This window comes from Semicossyphus pulcher, unplaced genomic scaffold (genome assembly GCF_022749685.1).
Source record: "Semicossyphus pulcher isolate SPU_LCO1_2020_fin unplaced genomic scaffold, fSemPul1.0.p SCAF_28, whole genome shotgun sequence".
Lineage (NCBI taxonomy): Eukaryota > Metazoa > Chordata > Actinopteri > Labriformes > Labridae > Semicossyphus > Semicossyphus pulcher.
In genome coordinates, this window is record NW_027211702.1 from 3,122,867 (window position 1) to 3,143,458 (window position 20,592).

The window sequence follows — 20,592 nt, forward strand, 5'->3', positions numbered from 1 at the left end:
TATGATGAAGTAGGTGAGATGCTTTGTAATATTCCAAATGTATTTTCAGCTGAGAGATTTTGCTCCTGCTCCCAGAACACCAAAAGTAATCTCCTGTAACAATAGTGAGAATTGAAAGCTACCAGCTTGAGGCAGAGGAAGGTCCCAGCTGAGCATCATGGGACATAGCCGACTGTTGGGAGAAAATATGTGATAAGCTCAGTGGAAACAGCAGGATTTACTGTAATAGAATAATGTTTTTTTTCTGGTTGCTGCTTTTTATCTTGCAGTTCTAAAGGTTGCAGACTTTCTCTGTTGACTAACTCTGACTTGGGACGCAAGAGGGAGAACATTTAATATTTTCAGCTCAGACCCTCCTTAGTGTGCAGGCTCAGTGGCAGTTACTTTATAAGACCATTCTCTGAATGTTTACCAGTTTACCTCCAGTTTCACACTGTTAATAACTTTCAATCAAACCAAGGGGCCAGTAAAGAGTTTAGTCTGTAATAAAGAATAATCATGAGTCAGTCTTTCCAGGAATTTACACTCTTGTTAAGATAAAACACATATTCAATCAATCCACATAACTGTGGCTCCAGAAGACATTTTAAATTCCCATAATAATTCCTCTGCACTTGGTCCATTTGGAAGCATGTTAAATTCATAAAGGTCATTTAACAAAAGCTTCAATCTCAGTAAAAAAAAAAAGATTCAGCACATCAGATTTTTATGTGTCACATGCTCATACAGATGGGCTGTGAAATGCAAAGATTGTACTGCAAGGCCATGCAATGAAGATAAAAATAAAGACACTTAAGCATACACTCAAAGACGCAGAAATATAATAGGAATATAAAATACAAATAAAATGTTTTGTGAACCTGTTAAAGTAACAGTGTTCCTTTCTTTCACAAAATGAATTAATTTTCGCCGATCTTTCTTCCAAGATTTCATTTACGAGACAAGACAGGACTAAAATGTTGGTGGTGGGCTGTCGGACATTCAAAATGCATATTTTCCCTCACTGTGTGTCTAATCTGTCTGTCAACATACAAGCAATTCAGTCCTGTAACTGGGTATCCCGGTTGGAGAGACACATAACACATAAGACTCTTACACATAAAAAGCAGCGATCATCGGCTGTCTGCTTCACCCTGTTTAAATGAGAGGCGGTAATGAAAAGTAATCTTTGGATGCTGTGCCCTCATCGTTCTTTTACTACATAGATGATGTGCTGAAAATGTGTGTGGGAGGGGGTTCATATTTTCAAGAAAGAAAACGTTTTGACTAAAAGACATGACTATAATGTGATGACTTTTGATTGACTAAATCTGGACTAAAATGTTTTGAGTTGTCATGGACAAACTATAAGGGGTAAAAGTGACTAAAATGTGAAAAACTAAGAAGCAATCTGAAGACTAAGACTTCATCTAAAATTAACAATCTAAAGTGCAATGTGTAGTGTGTGTGCGTGTGTGCATTGTGTATCCAGAAAAAAAAACAACTTTCCCTTTGGCTGCCATGGCGACAGCTTTGCTTACCTGAACTTGTCCTCTTAGGCCATGCTGTGAAGTCTGCAAATTCAAACCACCTGTTATTTAACGTCAACAGCTAATGATGTGATATATGGAGCTGGTGATTTTCATGCTATTCTGCTAACTTGGATAAATAGAAATAAGGTTGAAAATTGGCAACATTTCCTTAAAAATAGGCACATTAAGCTAATGATGGATGGGTCAAATCCAGATTTCCAGATTTCAAATCAAAATCCAAAACAGATTTTCATAAATGGGACGACGCCTGCGAGCTAGTTCAGGCAGACAACTCGAGCTGCACTGATGTAATAATTGATTTACGTCACTTCTTCAGTCACCTGACAACACTTCCCCCCAATTGGCGCTCTATTTAAGCTGCAAGATTTCCAGTCTCTCCCTCTGCTCTGTCATTGCCATCATTGCCCTGCACCAGTGCTGCGCTCTTTCTTTCAGCCCCGCCACCCCCACTTAAGATATTATCTCATCACTCCTCAGCTTCTGCATGTAAAATAAATCTGCGAGGTGTGATGAGGTCGGAGCCTAGACGTCAAACAAGAGCAATGTTCTGCTGCTGCAATAAACATTTCAAACTATAACAACGTGAGTTGTCTGACTGAACGTTATACATAATTTAAATTTCAGTTGCTTGCAGTTTTTATTATTTTAACATTATCATTATTTGCAGTTTTAATTATTGCCAAATATTTTTTAAAAATATATCTTTATATTTTAGGATTGAGCATATTTTCAGCCATATTGGCTCCTACGAATCCCAAAGATGTCTGAGATCCAGGAGGGACTGATTAGTTGCAGCCCTTCCATACACAGTGGTCTGTCTCTTTGTATTCAGCTCCTTCTTCATATCATAAAAGCCAGTTTTCTTTCTCATAAGACTGCAGGATGTCGTGAGTGTCCTGCCGCATGTCACAGTCCCAATGCTCTGCGGTCTTTGTTTTCCAATATCACACAGCCGTTATCTCCAATCCACTTGTGTGCTCTCAGGGAAGTGTGTTGCATTCACCTACACAATGTAAACCTGCTGCTATTGTCTGAAGGATTAGATATGGCGAGGGTTAGGGCACGAGCTTCTGGGGAGTTCGGCCTCACGTGACTCATGTTTTCAGGATTGATTTAATGAAGTCCCCGTGGATGTTGCTCGGAAGCAGAACAGCACACTCCCAATCCCTATTATCAGAGTAAACAGAGGTCGGTGCACACAGGCGCAGCAGGAAACCGCCACCATCGCAAACCGCCACCCCGCTAATCCTCCAGCGAGCGAGAAAGAAAGGAGAGAGGAGGATATGGCAGTGAAGGAGAAGAGGAAGAGGCTGGGGGGAAAATGGAGAAAGTGATAGAGGGATGAGCAATGGGTGGAGAGAGGGATGGTTGATCGGGGATTCAGTAATGAGAAAGAGAGGGACAAAGTAGAAGGATAGAAGCATCTAGAGAGAGACTATGATGACATGCCAAGGGAGAAGCTTATTAAATTAGCCGCCCTCCCCCTTCTCCTCTCTCTTTACCCTTACCCCCATCTCCCTCTTGCATCTACTGTAAATATTTGAGCCAGGCTGATAAGTACTGGTTGATTTCATCTGCAAAAACTATGTGGACACATAAAAAAAAACAGCCATTCTTGATTGTTGGAGAATCTGCTGCCATAACCTCCGTCCCGAGGAAAGCTTTCTCGAACATGTTGCTGCCAGACTGCGGGGATTTGCTCCCATTCAGCTAGAGCAGTATTTGTGCGGTCTGTCACTTATGTCATGTGGTGACGCTTGTTTCACTGTCAGCGTTCCAGTTCAGCTCAAAGGTGTTTGATGGGGTTGAGGTCAGGGCTCTGTGAAGGCTCGTCAAGGTCTTCCACACCAAACTGGGAAAACCAATTCTTTTTAAGCCTGGCCTCGTCCTCAGTGGCGTTGGTGTTGAAACAGCAAATAGAAAAAATATTGAGGCACACAGTGTTCTAAAATATATTGTATTGAGATTTCCTTTAAGGGCAGCCGTGTGTATCAGTATCAGCATGTATCGATTGCAATCAACCAATCATTTTAAGCAGAACCATTCTGTAACTTGATTTAAATTTGTCTGACGTTAACTGTATCCTAACCGTGTTTACCTTTTATTCTTCTAAGAATAAAGTCTAAAATTCTAAGTCATTAAAATCAATGTTTACTGTTAAAAAACGAATATCTTATTTATGGTAACTTTTCCTCTTTGATCAGAAATAGCTTCATCATAAAATGTCGTTAAAGCTCCTGTGAGGAGTTTTTCGATGCTTCTGAAACAGACTCTGATGACTCCGTATGACCTACAAAAGCAAACCAGACCATCAGCGACTAGATTGATTATTTCTATATAGCCTATATGCCTCAAACCACTGGCGGGGGGTATGTGTCAGATGAAGCGATTAACTGCATGCTGCCTTTGTTCACATTTTCCAGGGCAGAAAGTTTAAGTGAGTGATACATATGATTGTTAAAGAAAGCAGGATGAGATTTTTTGTTAAAAACCACCACTTCAGCATGTACAGGGCAAAGAGCAAAGAGATAAGAGGTACGGCTTGGTCCACAGGGGGCGCCAAGATCAACACAAACCGAAAGTTCCTCACAGCAGCTTTAATGTCGTGTATCCGTGTAAAAAAAAAATAGTTTCTGTATTCTCAAATACTGATAGCTGCTTTAATAAAAAACAGGATCTCGTACGCATGCATACAGGATACACACACACACACACACACACACACACACACACAAGCACACATACCACAGGGTCTGCTCTGTAAAGGGGAAACCAGCCATCATTTGTGTAGTTTGTCGCTGTGTTGACAACATTCTCCACCCTCCTCATATTTTCAGACCCTTCCTCTTCCATCCATCCCCTCTGTCTTCATGCGTTTTCCTTCCCTCTTTCTCTCCTGACTGCTTTGTGTGACACATCACAGGCTTTGTTTACGGAAATGTGACTGTGACTAATTTCATTCGTTCCGTTTAGCAGAAATAATGATGACATTTCAAATGAAAATTTTAATTGACATTAGGGCTTTTTGTAGGTTAATATTTTTAAATAAGTTTTCATGACTGTCCTTGTTTGTTGAGAAGTAATCAGTGGGCTTTTTTTGTGACAGTGGCTCAAACATTCTGGTCTTTTTTGCTAGTAAATGAAAGGGGTGAAATGCACAGTAAAACCTGCCATCAGTGCGTCAAGGCCTTTGGCCTCCATTCATGGGACGCCTGCTCTACTAACTGAGCTAAATCAGCACCCCGTTTATTATTATTATTATTACTATTATTATTAATTTATTTTATTTAAAAGGTACTACGTGCAGTTTAAAACATAAATGTCACCATTTAATGCACCGTGTCAGATTATAGTTTTAAGCTAATTCACATCTGTAGTCCCTTGGCAGGTCAGAACAAAACAAAAAACAGGACAATAACAAACAGTACAGAATAAAACATACGACAAGGTTATACAAAGTTATTAAGTAAATTTTGAATAAAAAATTATCATAGCGCTAACTGATGATTGGCCAGCATGATGCAGCACGTTGCAGCATGCAAAAGTGCATGATAGAAATGAAAAAGGAAGCACAAGAGGAAGAAATATTGCAGAAGGTGTGGTTTGTCTATCTTACTGACAGACACATGTAGTGATGCATAAAGAGTTCAATTACAGGCTCAATCCAAAGTTATTTTCTTGATATATTTTATTTTCATCTTTATTTCAAAAGGTATGCATTTTTCCAAAAGTTCAGGTAGATCCCACTAAGGTTTGGATGGGACTATATCTTTTGTTTTTGTTTTTCCTCTCTTTTTAATGTTGTTGTTTGATTCTTTAGGTTTAACTTTGAAGATGAGACACCAACAACAAACTTTGACACCTTTCCAGCAGCCATCCTCACTGTGTTCCAGGTAAGACCTCTCCTCTCTCAATCTAACACACACACACACACACACACACACACACACACACACACACAAGGTGCACTTCACACTGTCTTAATAAATGAGAGAATATTGACTGGGAATGGAAAGAGAAAGATTATTATCAGTCATTTTAATTAGAAGGAATGACTGGTCTGTGTACCTTCTGTCCCCTAATGAGCTCGCTGATAATCCTTCAATTAGTCTGTGCTCATAACCCTTCACTCTGTAATGTAATTTAATTCTACATTCTGTGAGATTAGCACAGAGCTTTACAACACGTCCGTGACTCTTTTGTCTTCCTCAGATTCTGACTGGCGAAGACTGGAACGCAGTCATGTACCACGGGATCGAGTCTCAGGGAGGCGTTCGCCGCGGCATGTTCTCCTCCATCTACTTCATTGTCCTCACGCTCTTTGGAAACTGTATCCTCTTTAACATCTCTTTATCAAAAGTGCAGAGTGACACAATGTACGTCGTACACAATGTCAATGTCTAAACTTCTAAACTGTCATCATGGACTCCTGTGGAGTTTGTATGCATGTCTCTGCCTGAACATCATCTTCTGGCTGCTCCTAACAGGTTAGGGCTTCCAGGTTAAAATAGTTTTTTACGTCAAGCTTTTTTACTGCTAGCCCCTACAATAGGAGCAAACATGCTTCACATTTTTTGGGCCAGTAATGACAGATTTCTTACTTTGAGTCATGAGATGAAAATACACCTTGGACTTGTACAGAGATCCTGCTTGAGAACAAACATTGGCTGGATTCTTACAAGCAGACTGATAGATTGACTAAGTCACCATTTATAGGCACTGCTCCTTCTGTGGTGGAAAAAAGGGCCTTTATATCTGTATTCATCTGTATTTTTTCCTGAGTCCTGTTGTTATTCAGACACCCTGCTGAATGTCTTCTTGGCTATCGCTGTTGATAACCTTGCAAATGCACAAGAGCTGACTAAGGTAGGCTCGGTCATACCATACTCATTTTGTAATGGAAGCTGTATTAATAATACTTAGATCATATTTTTCTCCTTCTCTTGTATATGCACCAACATGTGTGTGCTCATGTCGTTATGCATTTTCATTAAGTGCAATTTAAAGTCTTTGTTTTCCCTGTCTAAAGGACGAAGAGGAGCAGGAGGAGGCAGCCAATAAGAAGCTTGCCCTGCAGAAGGCTCTGGAGGTAAAGGAAGTCAGCCCAATGTCAGCTGCCAACATCTCCATCGCTGCGTAAGTTTCTGAGCATGTCCCTCCCTGACAGCAGCACCCACACTGGAGAGAAATGTCCTTTAATCACTCAGTGTTTTTCTCACTAAAATATTCTTTTTTTCAGTCTGATGAGTGTGTGTATACACGTAATGCTCTGATATATCCTCTGGACTCATCATCCACTCCCTCTATGATAGTTCTCCTGAGTTATTGCACTCCATTGTGTACCTTCTTTAGTAGAAGCAATTAAGAGTCAGTAGTTTCCACCCCTTTTTTATTTTTTTATTCCACAGAAACATGCCTTTTTTTCCCCTTAAAGACTTGGAGGGGGAATTTGCTAAGAATGAATTGCGGCTGCTGATGGCTCCATGAATCTGCTCCGTCTCAAGGTCCAATTCACAAAGCAAAATTGCAGCTGATGATATTGACACGCAAACACGCCCATACAGTTTTACAGATCCGTGCAGTTTGCTCTTGTTTTGCGTCTGATTGTGGAGAGAAGCTGTCTGCACCTCCACTCTCTGCTGCACGGAGCGGTGTGCTCCGCTCTCAGGCAGTAGTTGAGTGACACACTGACGGCTCTCAACTCCATGCACAGATCGATGATGGGCAGGGAGAGGAGGGGGCAGCTCTTCTAATAGTTTATCGTAAAGTCCAGACTTGACAGGTGTTTTCTAGTTTAACTATCAGTAACAAGTTTAAATGAGTGCACAACAGCAGGTCGATCCTATAATAATCACCGTCATGTGTATAGCGGCTCCACACGTGGACAAAGTGTGCCCGTGTGCCGAGGTTGAGCCTCGCACAGCCCCGGCCTGATTTGTGTCCCGATCATAATAACAATGACAGTATATTATGAACAGATTGTTTTTACAGACAAATACATTTTTTAATCACACAAAACATGAAATTGGCATCATGCAGGCGGTAATGTTGTCACTCAAACTGCGCGGCGCTGTTAGCGCTGGAGTTTGTGAATTAGGTGCTTTTTGTCACGAGGCTCATTTGCTTAGAAAGGGGCTAAATTTGCCCCGAATGTCTGCGTAATGACTCATTTAAAAACACGCAAACAGCAGCGGAGCACAGAGAGGCTGTTTGCTCTGCAGCACACTTTGTGGTGCATTCAACCCTCTGCGCTTCGAGTCTTTCTGTGTCATTTGCACAGGTTTTGCGGGGGCGCAAAAGCTGTGCAATCCTTGTGAATTCCCCCCCACAGTCTACATCTTAACCCATGTTTTTGCTCTCTTAGATGTTAAGATCTTAGATTTTCTGTTCTATTTCGGTTCATTGATCATCTTAAGCCTCTTGACATGCTGCCAAAAGGCCTTTCATTTGAAATGAACGGCCCAAAACAAACTATGGAATTGTTTTAGAAATTAGTCCGATGTCATTAATATGATAAGTCAGCTCATAATTGGCAGCTCTCCAGGTTAAATAGTTTTTTTGTCTTATGGGACTTAAATCTATTAGATATCTATTTGATCCCTTTACTGATTTTGGAATTAAGGGGAAACAGATTAACAGAGAGAGGCAACATGAGTGCACAAAGATAGACGAACCCAATCTGCACTGTCAGAAGCTCCCATTTTCTCTAATCTGATAACGACAGGGACGTCTTTATATGAGAGAGCGCTCCTGTCACGCTAAAACTTTTGACCCGCCCCCTCTCCACCACAAGCCTGTGATTGACAGGTCGGGGGGGGTCTTGTGTCAAAGTGGTAATTAATTGCTCCTCCAAATTCAATCTATTTTTAGATCCTGGATGAACAATGAAATTATGAGAGTCTGTCATGTGAAAGCTGGTGTGAAAAACTGGAGGCTTTTCCTTCTTAGTGATTCAGAGCTGCAATATGTAACGCTGGAGGTCCCTTTGATTCCATCTGTTCTGTTAATGTGGCGGAAAAAACATGAACGCACATTGTTTAGATTTGATTGTGTGCTGTGTAATTCTGTGCAGCCCTTTGTGTTACAGTCCTTTATGAAGTCGTTACTGTTATTCTGCGCTTTACGTTCAGTGGTCTCAGAATAATTTCACTTTGGTTATCGTTCTCTCTACAAAAGCTTTTATTTTAAATGAACTGTTTTATGTGCATTATGTGTGCTGTTTCAGAGAGACAGGGTTTCATTACAAAATGGAAAAAGCCTTTTTATAAATAATTGTTTAAAACTCACATTGCTCTCTGTAAAAGAGAGTAGCAACCGGAAGTTTTTTCAGTTGGAATGAAACTCCTGAACTTTTCTTTAGTTTTAATTTTTGTCGTTGTATAAAATGTCTCTGCTAAAGAACACGCTTCTGTTGCTGTTGTGTTATTGAAGTGGTTACACGGATTAGTTCCTTACTGTTCTCAGGAGGGGACAGGTGGACAGACAGAGAGACTGACTGACTGTCCAGCTGTCCCCTTCAGATCTGTGTCTCATTTTTTCTTTTGTTTTTTGTTCTGCATGTACAGTTTTGTAAAGCAAAATCGAGATGCAATCTCTCGCAGGTCGTCCATCAACAGCATTCAGTCACCGTGAGTTCACTCTCTGTTACAATATTCTCCTCCTAGTCTCCTCTCCTCTACTTCCTTGTCTCCTTTCCTCTACTCCTCTAGTCTCTGCTCTATTTGTCCTCTCCTTGCCTACTCCTCTCCTCTCCTCTCTCTTTTTGGTAATCATCTTCTTTAATCCGTTTTCCTTGAGTTGTCTTTTTCCCTCTCCTTCACTAATATTCTTGCCCATCTCTCTTTTCCCTTCTCCATCCCTTCCTCTTTTTTTGTCCTTTCTTCTCTCCTTGTTTCCTTTTTTGTCATTTCTCTTATGGTTTCCCCTGTTGTCTTCTACTTCTCCCATCTCCTCTCTTTGTCTCTTCTCCTCTATTTTTCCTTCTCCTCTTCTACTCTGGACCTCCATAAAACAACAGTGTAGTTTATCATGTCTGCTTGTCAAGTGAAATGTATTTATGATTTTTATCCCCTTAGTGCATGAAATGTTACAGCCTCATTCTCCTCTTTAGGCATTAGAATAAAAATGAAGGTTTTTCAAGTTCAGTTCAGTTCTAATAATAAATAAATAATTTGAACATTTAACACTAATACTTATATACTATGTTTTTTTCTGGAAAATACGTTTACGTCCTCCCACGGCATCTCCTCCTTCTCCATTAAAAATTCCTGGATGTGTGTAGTCCCCGCACACTATGTGCAAAGTTTCTCCTTTCATTATATTAAAGCTAAAAACAAAACATGCCTCTGCCATCATTTAGTGGCAACTTGTTGAAACATAGCTTGAAATGTAGAAATTAGTAGTAGTAAACGTTAACGTTAGTCGTCAGTAGTGATTTTACAAAAATTACGATGATGGTTACAGCTGGCTCGCACATCGCTGAAGTGGTTGCCATAGGTTACACATAATGATATGCATAGGTTTGTGACGTCTCAAACCTGCCAATCTGAAAACATGTTGTTCAGCCTGTCCTTGGTACACTGCAGTTTAAAAGCAGACAGGCCCAGCCATGGTGATGACTGCTGATGTTGTCCCTGATATGTCTCGTAGCACATGAAGAACACCACATGGAGGTGTTTACAAGGTTAAACACTTAATTTTCACTGGTGGGGGTCTTTAAGAGGGCATGATGTCAATTTTGTAAATTGTAGTCCCATTAAAGCAAAATTGACTATAAAGCAGATAAAGCAGGGTATGCTTTAAGGTGTGGCTACCTATTGGTACCAGGGCGAAACTAGGCTTCAAAACAGAAGTTCACAAACTTATGGGTGTAATCACGTACGTTCATCTACTTAAATACAGTCTATTGAAGACACTCTAGTGTCCACTGTGGTGACAACTAAGTGTGAAAGTGTTAAAGAAATACAAGTTGTCACAAAGCATAGAAGGCAATACATGTAAATACGACATACCCATAAGCTATGGGGCCGGTGTGAGTGTAAACTGTTGATACATAAACACATGTACGCCTCCCTCTGGCCTTAACAAACCATTGTGTGCTTTGTTGATGGCTGCAGCTCTGCAACAGCTCTGCAACAGCTCTGCAACAGGCGCCTGAAGTAATTCATGTTTCGCTTTGTGCTCTCTGATGTGAATAATTTGTGTATAAATGTTTCACCGCAGGCAGTTTAACATTTCCAGTCTGTTTGTTATCGTAGACCCCAAGACATCACTTAAACAGACAATATGAGCCGCGGCCAAAATTAAACAGCCAGCTGTAAGTTTGCTCCGCTGCCCTATGTTGTCTCAATCGATTAAAGTACTGATGGAAGCCCAGAGACGTTTTTTTAACATCTCACCTCTTTGAAAAAAACAACTTATTTAATAGAACTGATTGTAATTTCTTTGACTCAACCCTTCTGGTGTGCTTTTCTGTGTGCTTTGCTAATATTTCACACAAAATAGTCCCCTCAATTACACCTCTCACTTTCCTTTCCGTGCACATAAAAACACTTCCTGTATGTGTGTTGCTCACCTGTCTGTGGATACCTGTCCTGTGTCCTGTGTGTTTTCTGTCTGTCTGTGTCTTCTGTCCGTCTTTTAGGATGTATACTGTCTACTCCTCCCCCGCCCGAGGAATCTTGAGGTACAGGTGACCAGATGGAACAAACTTAACTAACCCATAAAACCCCATGTAAATAAACCATACTGTGCAGAAACAGTATGCAATGCCTTCATAATTGATTCAGTAGATGCAAAGATTTTTGGTTGTCGTTTTCATTCTTGTCACCTCTGCAGAGAAACTCATGTTCAAAAGTCTCATTTCACTCGTTAGTGTGATCTCTCGCATACTCTCTCTCATACTTCTTATAACACGAATCTGCATTTTAATCTTTATAGGAGATACATGTCGGGAATGGTCATAACCCATGGCATGTTTTTCCTGCCTGCTCCCTTTGCACATGACCTGAGTCAAACAGAAATTAAAACATGGTGTCTGTCTCAGTTAACTTGCATGCCAGATTAGCAATGTTTGACACATAGCATATTCAATTTCAGTCAATTTGTACTTTTCCGTGCTAACTTCACTCATAATAGAAAAGAGCAATTACACAGTTTGGGAGATGCTTTGGCGGACTGCTTTAACTGAACTTTACGTGGAGATCATTTTAGAAAGGTATCTTTGTGCTGCCAGTATTGAAATGAGGAAGAATTACAGCAGCCATTAACTCAAAGTCAAAGTACTAATGAGTGGTAATGGAAGTGTTGGGCTTTAAGGATGTTTTTATTTTTTGGATAATTATCATGCAGAAATACTTAACTTGATTTGTTCAACAAGTCTTGAATTGGTTTTTCCAAACAGTAGGACCCTTAAAGGTCAATGTGGGCCGTGATGTACTCATATGTTGAGAATCCAAGCCGGTGTGATGGAATTCGTGTAGCTTGACAGACCAGAAACGGAAGAAGACTCAGGAGACTCAGATGGCTTCAGTTGAAGAGTTTATATAGCCTGGCCAAGGAGAAGTGACAGAAACAATTCACTTTGAGGCGTAGTGTAATGCCAAGTCAGTGCTAACAGACCATTCCTCGTGCTCGGTATTTAATCCTTCGGATGATGTGGTGTCTATCTACTATCTACCATATAAGAACCTCACTAGTGCCAATAGTCCTAATCTTAGAATAACATTGTAAGCAATCTTACCTACGATTCAAAAAGACAGACAGTCTCAAGTGTGCAGAGAGACGGGAACATGTGTTAAGAGAAGTAATGTGAGGTTGGAGCCATTCTGTCCATAACAACAGCAGATGCTCTAACGAATATCTCTTTAATCTAAGGCTTAAATAAGGACAATTCTACCACAGCCTGGAATAATGTACTTCAGTCAGGAACACTCTCGTCATAGATTTAACCATTTATTGCAAAATTTGAAATACAGTTGTGCTTGGCGCTGATGGCTCTGCTCTAAGGTTGCTCCCTCAGTTAGCCAAGCAGCATGATGCAGCTTTCCAGGGAGTGCAATGCAAACCCCCCCTTGGGTATTCAGAGTGGGCAAAAGGCTTACAATGTTACAATGTTACAATTTCATTTAGTGGACGCTTTTGTCCAAAACGACGTACATCTGAGAGATAATACAACACAAGCACGGATCAAGACAAGCTTCAAGACTAGAAAGGAGGAGGCTGGGGTGGTGGAGGCAGAGCATTGCCAGCAGCAGCGGTGTGTGTGCAGCATTGGTGTCGCAGGGATGAGTGAGAGGAAGTTGCATTTAAAGGGACCGCCTTGTTGTAGGAAGTGTCTGTAATTGGTGTGTTACTGATTAGAAACAATGATTCAATCAGCAGGCTGACAGCTGATTACAGCTGGGGCGTATGGCTTCCGTGTCCTGCATGAACAAACACGAAGCTTCATTTAGTTTTACATTTGCTCCATCATATTTATTTTGGTAACACAAGTTATCTGTGAGTATAAAACAGGTTTTCTCAGTTGCGTGCTTCTGTTTCAGTTCAGAAAAAGGGGTTTTGCTAGTTTGTAATCACTTGATAAAGTCAAACAAGGAAACCTTTAAAATCAAAGTGTGAAAACGCTGATGATGATTTGTCCTTAAACTTTTCCTCATCCAAATGAAGTAAAGAGTCCTTCGTTAAATAGCAATTATAAATCATCTTTTTTTTTGTGTGTGACAAAAAACCTTCTAAACCTTTTTTGAATTGTTTGACAGATGAATGATACTCCTAATCAGTTTAAAACAGGCTGATAAAATTAACACTCTCAAGCAATGCCAAACATCTCTGAACAGATGACGACTCATTTCGTTCCCCACTGGTGAAGTTTATCCCAGAAGTGTGATTGAACTATCCTTAAGCCTGTATCAAAGCCACGCAGGAAGACTTAGAACTCAAAAGAATGTACAGGCTTCCCATGGTTAGGTCATTACATGATCAATAGATTAGAAAGTTTCAGACAAGCTTTACTGTCTTCGGTGCTGGGTGATTGTAAAACAGTCACATTTTGCTGTGGAAATGTAAACTACTTCTCCATAAGACCCAAGCATGGTAAGTGAAAGCTTTACCATGGTGAACATTTGTGCTGACGCATCCATAGACCACCTTGTGTCTGCTTCTTTTATGCTTTCTGTCTTTATTACGGGCTTCATGCTTAGAATTAAATAATGAAACATTTGAATTATTAGCAGGTGGTGTGCCTATGGATGAAACTGTGGATGGTGTTCATCCAAACCCCATGCAAATGAAGTAGACAAAAAGCAGACTTGTTAAAGTTTTCATTGCTTTTCTGATCTCGTTCTGTGGGTTTGATTCCTGTGTGCAGTAAGGAGCAGCAGCGCTCAGCAAAGGCCATGTCCGTGTGGGAGCAGAGGACCAACCAGCTGAGGAGACACAACATAAGGGCAAGCAGTGAGGCCTTGTTCAACGAGCTGGACCCCGAGGAGCGCCTTCGGATGACCACCGCCCTCCACCTGCATCCTGACATGATGACTCACCTGGACCGGCCGCTTGTGGTTGAAGCAAGGGATGGCGACAAACCCGGCAAGCCCCCTGAAGGGGGTCGGGAGGAGACGGGGGATAGCGACAACTTCCACACCCACTCCAGGAAGCATCACCGGCACCGCGACAAGAACGGGGAGAGCAGGGATGGAGAGAACGGCCGGGGAGGGAGGCACCACACCCATCACAGCCGGAGCAGGGATCACAACGGAAACGGCGCCCAGACAAAGGATAGGAGGGTGGAGAGGAGCCACAGTCGCGATGAAGGGCAGGGACACAGGCACCACAACCAGGCTGGCTCGCCTGAGGAGGAGGTCAATGGCATGAGAGGAGGAGAGGAAAAGGGCCACCGACACCATCACTCCCATCGTACATCAAAAGAGGGAAATGGGATGATAGCAAATGGTGCGCAAGTGGAGCGCAGGGGGAGGGGGGGAGGAGCAGGGGATAGTAATGGAGAGTGGAAGGCCCGCTGCTCTCGTATGGTCAGAGCTCAGTCTACACTGGATGGAGACGACTGCAGGAGGAGCAAGAATGGCACCAAAGGTCATTGGTAAGACTGCAGATATTACATTCTGTAAATCAGGATGTTTTTTTTTACCTCTCATAAAAGTTGGTGATATTGTTATGGTGTTGAAATGTTAGAAAATACTGTAAGTACACAACATATATATTTATATTTTATTAAAGGAATAGGCTGTCCACCATAGCAACGTTTTTTGCCAGCCCTTTTAAACATGACATTTGTCTCTGACTGAGTGAATGAGTGCTGGAGTTATACCGTTGGTAGGTTGACTTTTGGCGTTTCCCCATTGGTCATTGCTCTTTCAAAATGAAGAGGAATGATACATACCACTACTCCAGATTCTATTAGTATTGGCACAGCCCTTCCCGTTTTTGTCTGTGGATTCATACCCAATCCTGCTCACCAAATCACTACATTTCCCCCATCTCAGCCAAGAACACCTTGGACTCACCTTCTGCACAAGTAAAGTCAAATGTGGGGTATTATGCTAATTTCAAGCTTCATATTTCACTCTGTGATACCTGTGGAGTAGTTTAGCTTAATTTACGTTTAAAAAACTGCTTATTTTTCTCACACTGGTGCTCTGTGCAGGCCCTCATACAGCCTCTGCCTGATACGACTCAGTCAGCTCTGTCTCTTTAAGAAACCCCGCCCCTACACACACGCTTTCTTCTGATTGGCCAGCTCTCCAAAGCCTGCCGAGGGGCAGTTCTCAGTGTTTGAAGCCGCCTCCTACCCTGTGGCCGTGTTACAGAGTTATCGGCAAAGAGTAAAATTGACTTTTTCATTTTGAAATTAATGTCTGCTGCTCTTGTCCTTTGGCAAAGTAAACACTGATGTCATTCCTTCTACAACGCATTCTTAACCAACTTGACGAGCTGAGCCATTGAGCAGAGTGGTGGAGTGAAATACATTTCCGAGGCAGACTGAGCTGCTGGATGGGCGTGTCCTTGAACTGGGGAAGGAACTTCTGCTGTGTTTCGGGCAGATGCCCAAATATAGAGTATCCCACTGTGTGACATCACAAAGTGAAGCGTCTGGAGAAGTCTGTCTGACAGCAAGCGTTCACAACAGCATGCAGACTTTTTTTTAGCAGGGGATTATTCCAACATACTTTTACCTAAAGATTTAAAACTCCACCCTTGTTTAGGATAGACATCCAACACTGTCACATTATATATATGTCGTAAAATGTGAAACAACATATAAAACCCCCTCTTTAAGGTCTTACAATCACCTCCTACTGCCTACTGCACCTGTGATTTGTATTTGGCTGAACTGCAACAGTCAAATTGCTCCTATCGCTCCACATCATATTGTGTCTAAATAAGTTTGTGGTGAGAAAACAGACTGTGCAGTTGCAGAGTCTTGCTTCATTTTATATTAGTTGCATGTTTGTAATATTTTTTCCCGAGGCTACAGGCAATACAGTGAAATGTCAGAACATCGTCTAAAGACTACAGCTCTCTGATTGGCCTCTTATTTATCTTGCTCGGCTTAATTTATTCCCAATGGATTTTTTAAACTTAAATTTCAAATTCTATGACAGTACGTAAGCCACAGTAAGAATATTAGACCATTTACTTCGTTTCTGTTTTACTTTTATACCATGTCTGTTTGGATAACAGTGAAAGTCCACCTCTATTTTGTTTCCACATAAGTCGTCATTTGTTTCCCTAGAGGACAGGGAAACTTGTATATGGCTCTAATTTGGTAGAATAAGCTTGAAGCACCCTATGAGCAGAGTATAATCATGTCTGTGATAAGATGTACATCTCTTCCTCCAGGGAGCGGTATCCAGATGCTGAGGAGGACGGCCTGGCCTCCAGTCCTCTGCAGACGATGCGGAGCAGCCTGAGTCTTGGAGAAAAACAAGAGGATGCTGACAACCAGAAGAACTCCACCAGGGCCAGCCAGGCCGGCCTCAACAGCAACGCCATCCACATCCCTGTCACCATCACTGCCCCGCCTGGAGAAACCACCATCATACCCAGTGAGTACAGCATGTCATCGTCATATCAGGAGGGAAAGATTCAAAGGGTTGAAGGAAAATACTTACATTTTAGAGGTTTTGACTGTAACCAGATATAAAATTCAAATGTTTTAATTAAAATCTTTTCATATTTCAAATAAGCGTTGCTTTGCAGCAGAGACATTAAGGGTAATGAGTGATAATAAAAACAATCACAGCCTCAGATCTGAGCAAGGAAATTGTTGAGTTAAATCTCAAACTATAAAAAGGGAATGATATTTAAATGTGCCAAATTCAGTACAATGTTGTGAGTAAAGCAAACAAACAATACGCCTGTGCACTGTTCAACAAGATGAAGAGTAGCCATGCTAGCAGCTCTGTGAGGCTGTACTCAGGTCCAACAATGCTTCAAGTTAAATGCTAATGCTAGCATGCTAACATGCACACTCTGACAATGCTAACATGCCAATGCTTTGAAGTTATCATGTTTGCAATTCTCAGCATCTCAGCTTAGCATGTAAGCTAATTAGCACTTAACACAGAGGACAGCTGGAGGTAAGTGAACGTAATGTTTGCAGGTTCTTTGTTATAAACCAAAATATTGGACAAACTAAAATTTGACCTGGTGATGGAGCTAGAGGAAAACATAACAGACTCCTTAAAGTGATTCATTTGTCCTGAGGGAAACATGAATCTGTTTACCAAACTTCAGGGTTAATTATCAAGAAATTCTAAAAACATTTCATGTATCAAATAGGAAAGGAACTCTAGGTAGCTCTAATGAAAGCCAATACGTTTTCTTCTGGTTCCCTGGACATCTGTATCCAATTTAATTCTATTCCACAGAAAATATCTTCATTTTTAAAATGTTTGTGCTTCTTTCAATAAAACTAGTGTAATTATTTTTCTCCACCAGTGAACAACATCGACTGCGACAACTTCCCACTCAATGAGGAGAAGAAAGATCTGGAGGAGGAGGAGGAGGCAGCTAACGGGCCTCGGCAGATCCTTCCCTACAGCTCCATGTTCATCTTCGGGGTTACAAACCCGTGAGTCAGAACTGGGACGGATGAGGAGTGATGTGGCATACAAATTTGTTTTACATTAAGAATACAGAGTTCATACCACCTGATCTTTATCAGGGTCTTACCGTGTACTGTTGGGAATATTTATTTTATTGCCTAAAATTAGATGGGGATTAAAGATGGGGATTAAAGATGCTACTAAGTAAACTGATGCCTTGATAGAGCACAGGCGTATATATCATAGACTGTATAAATAATGGACGTAGTCTCAGTGACGTCACCCATTGGTTTCTGAAGAAGCGTTTTGAAGCCCAAATTGCGCCGCCGCTGGGGGTCGCATTATTGGAAATGCCAGAGCTGGCTAATCCAGAGACGGCAAAGAGGCGGAGCGCGACCGAGCTAAAGCCTGTGGCTGAGCTCTATGGGCGGGCCGCATGAATCAGCCAGCTACGGCTATGAAGCTAGGCTATATGCTCCTCAGCATAGCTAGTGGTTATTAGCCATAGACTCTATAAATAATGAATGAGGTAGTTTGATTTGCCAGGAGGAGATTCTGTTTGTGACAGTGACTGACTGCAGGTGTTTAGTTATCAGACTAAAGACGTTACGGACTCGCTGCTCGCTCGACCGTTGAGACAGCGTTGAGCCGACACGTAACGGGAAACTCCTGACTCCTATTTACGGGGCGACGATTAAATAAATGTTTGATAAACACTGAACAGGCTAACAAGCAGCTAAAGCGAGCACAGTATACCTGCTACTTAGTGCTAAAAATATTTCAATACAATAACACTAACATTTGACTCACCTAAAAAGCTGGAGCTCAGACTTCTTGCATGGCCATAAAGTTCTATAAATCCCACAGAGACAGATTATTTGTCCAAACTTTGAATGAAAAAATCCCCAAAAATCTCCAACACAAACAGGTGAAGTTAAGCTCAGTGTCTGTGTCTGTGTTGACGTCTAGCAGACAGCCAGCAGGATCTACCTGTCAATCAAGTGATCCGGCCCCTATGATTTAAAGGTCCTATATTATACTCATTTTCAGCAAGTTCACATCGGTCTCAGAGTTCCCAGAATAGTCAATTTAAAGTCTGTTGCCTAAAAACCCATTTTGTTCCTGGACTTCAGCCAGCCTGTAACTCCCTCTACTGAGCTCTACTGAGAATAAGCTGTTTCTGTGTCTGTAGCTTTAAATGATAATGAGCTGTGCCTGTCCACGCCCCTCCCGCTCCGGTACCATGCGCTAATTCGGTTGCTATTGGCCGGCTCTCCCTTCAGTCAAAGAGGGACAGGCACCTTCCTTCAACACCGACTCTGGTTAGCTATTGTAGGCTGAGAATCAGTAAAGGAAGCTCCTATTGGTTCAAATGAGACCTCTATAGAAAGCTAAGAAGCTCGCCTCCACTTTGATACCGGAATGGAGCAGAAGTTCAAAGGGAATATGAAGTTATTACAGTAAATACACGGGGAAATGCGGCATTTCTGACGGCTGATTAGTAACGACGAACGGCGTTCCGTGGATACTTATTGATGGAATAATGCTTTTGGACTAAATACTTACATCATAAATAATATACATCAGTGGAATACAGTGAGCCTTCATCGGTGAGTTACGTCAATTTTGTAAATGTTTGTTTATGTTCTGTTGCCGTTGATTGCACCCGCTGTGGTGATTGGATCTTTTAATGGTTAATATCAATCGAATCTTGAGCGGGATCGTAACTTTCCAACGATGTGTCACATGAGTGGCAACATAAAGTTATAATCATAGCTGCAGGGCAAATGTTGTAGTAATCGCGATGACAGCCCGCCGGCGGGCCGTAGAGTGGTAACGAGTTTTAACGTAGTATAAGGAAACTATGTTACCAACAGTAACTTATGTTAGCTGCTATGCTAAAACCACATTCAACAGGCTATCACGCTCAGTAGGCCTATACAGTAAAGCAACATAACCTCAGAAGAAGGAGGTAAAAATAGACTCCTGTGCTCGTTTGTGCAGCCAACAACAGAGCAACTGCCGCGCTTTGTCCGTACCTTCGCCATGTTTATTTTACCGGAGCAGCGTTTGCGAGAGGAATAAAATAGCGCCCGCGAGGAAGTTTCAGGGGGCAGACCAAACATTTATCTGGGGCGGGGTCACCAACCTGGAGGAGGTGTTATTGCCCTTCATGACGTCATGTAGGGAAAAACTGCAATCGGGCTGTTTCAGCACACATTTTCTGAAAAGTGGAGCAAGCAAGATAGGAGAGGATAGACTAGGGGGGGGGGGGGGGGGTTGTAGACAGGCAGGGGGCGCATATTATTGTTTGAAAACCATTCCAAAGTGAATTTTGCATAATATGGGACCTTTAAGGCTTAATATAATTAAAACGGGTGTGTTATAAAAAAATTCACCCCCCGTACAGTTATCTTGAACAATAAAATTAGCTATTTATAACAAAACCCTTTTTTGTACCAGGCTGTAAACATGTTTATTTCAGCTGTAAAAATGGGCATTTTCCCACCTGCTGTAATGTTGTTTCTTGTTTTCTGGAGCCAGCCTCAAGTGGCCACTCGGGGAACTGCAGTTTTTTGCAAAAAAAAACTGCAGTTTTTTAACACCGGAGGTTGCCGCTTGTTATCAGTGTGCTGTGATGAAAGACTGATGTTGTGACAGTAAAAAGACTCTGGCAGACCACTGGTTTGTTGAGGTTTTCCATTGGGAACAAGACGGTCGAACAAGAGCATCTCTCTGAAAGGGAGGCTGTCAGACTGACTTTGGCCCCCTGTTGGCTTAACTTTGTAGTGTTGTGACCATGTCATAGCGATTTCACATCACTACTACATCCCTACCGCAAAAGATGGATAATATTCGCTCACTTCTCACACACATGTACACGTCACGACACACCTCTAACTGAAAACGGCATTCATTCATTCATTCATTCATTCATTCATTCAACTGTCCTTAAATGGGAGCACTGTGAGTAAAGATGGCAGCTCACTCCAAGT

At 41.7% G+C, this 20,592-nt stretch overlaps 1 protein-coding gene across 1 annotated transcript in view; it reads left to right on the plus strand.

The window, feature by feature from the left end:
* The window catches only part of LOC138605062 (voltage-dependent N-type calcium channel subunit alpha-1B-like), a 124,855-nt gene that overhangs the window by 46,702 nt on the left and 57,561 nt on the right, over nucleotides 1–20,592 (plus strand). The window contains exons 12-19 of the mRNA XM_069677140.1: nucleotides 5,353–5,425; nucleotides 5,745–5,862; nucleotides 6,331–6,398; nucleotides 6,562–6,668; nucleotides 9,098–9,160; nucleotides 13,900–14,628; nucleotides 16,389–16,594; nucleotides 17,490–17,622. Of these exons, the coding sequence (XP_069533241.1) occupies nucleotides 5,353–5,425; nucleotides 5,745–5,862; nucleotides 6,331–6,398; nucleotides 6,562–6,668; nucleotides 9,098–9,160; nucleotides 13,900–14,628; nucleotides 16,389–16,594; nucleotides 17,490–17,622 (1,497 nt within the window). The remainder of the gene's footprint in view (nucleotides 1–5,352; nucleotides 5,426–5,744; nucleotides 5,863–6,330; nucleotides 6,399–6,561; nucleotides 6,669–9,097; nucleotides 9,161–13,899; nucleotides 14,629–16,388; nucleotides 16,595–17,489; nucleotides 17,623–20,592) is intronic.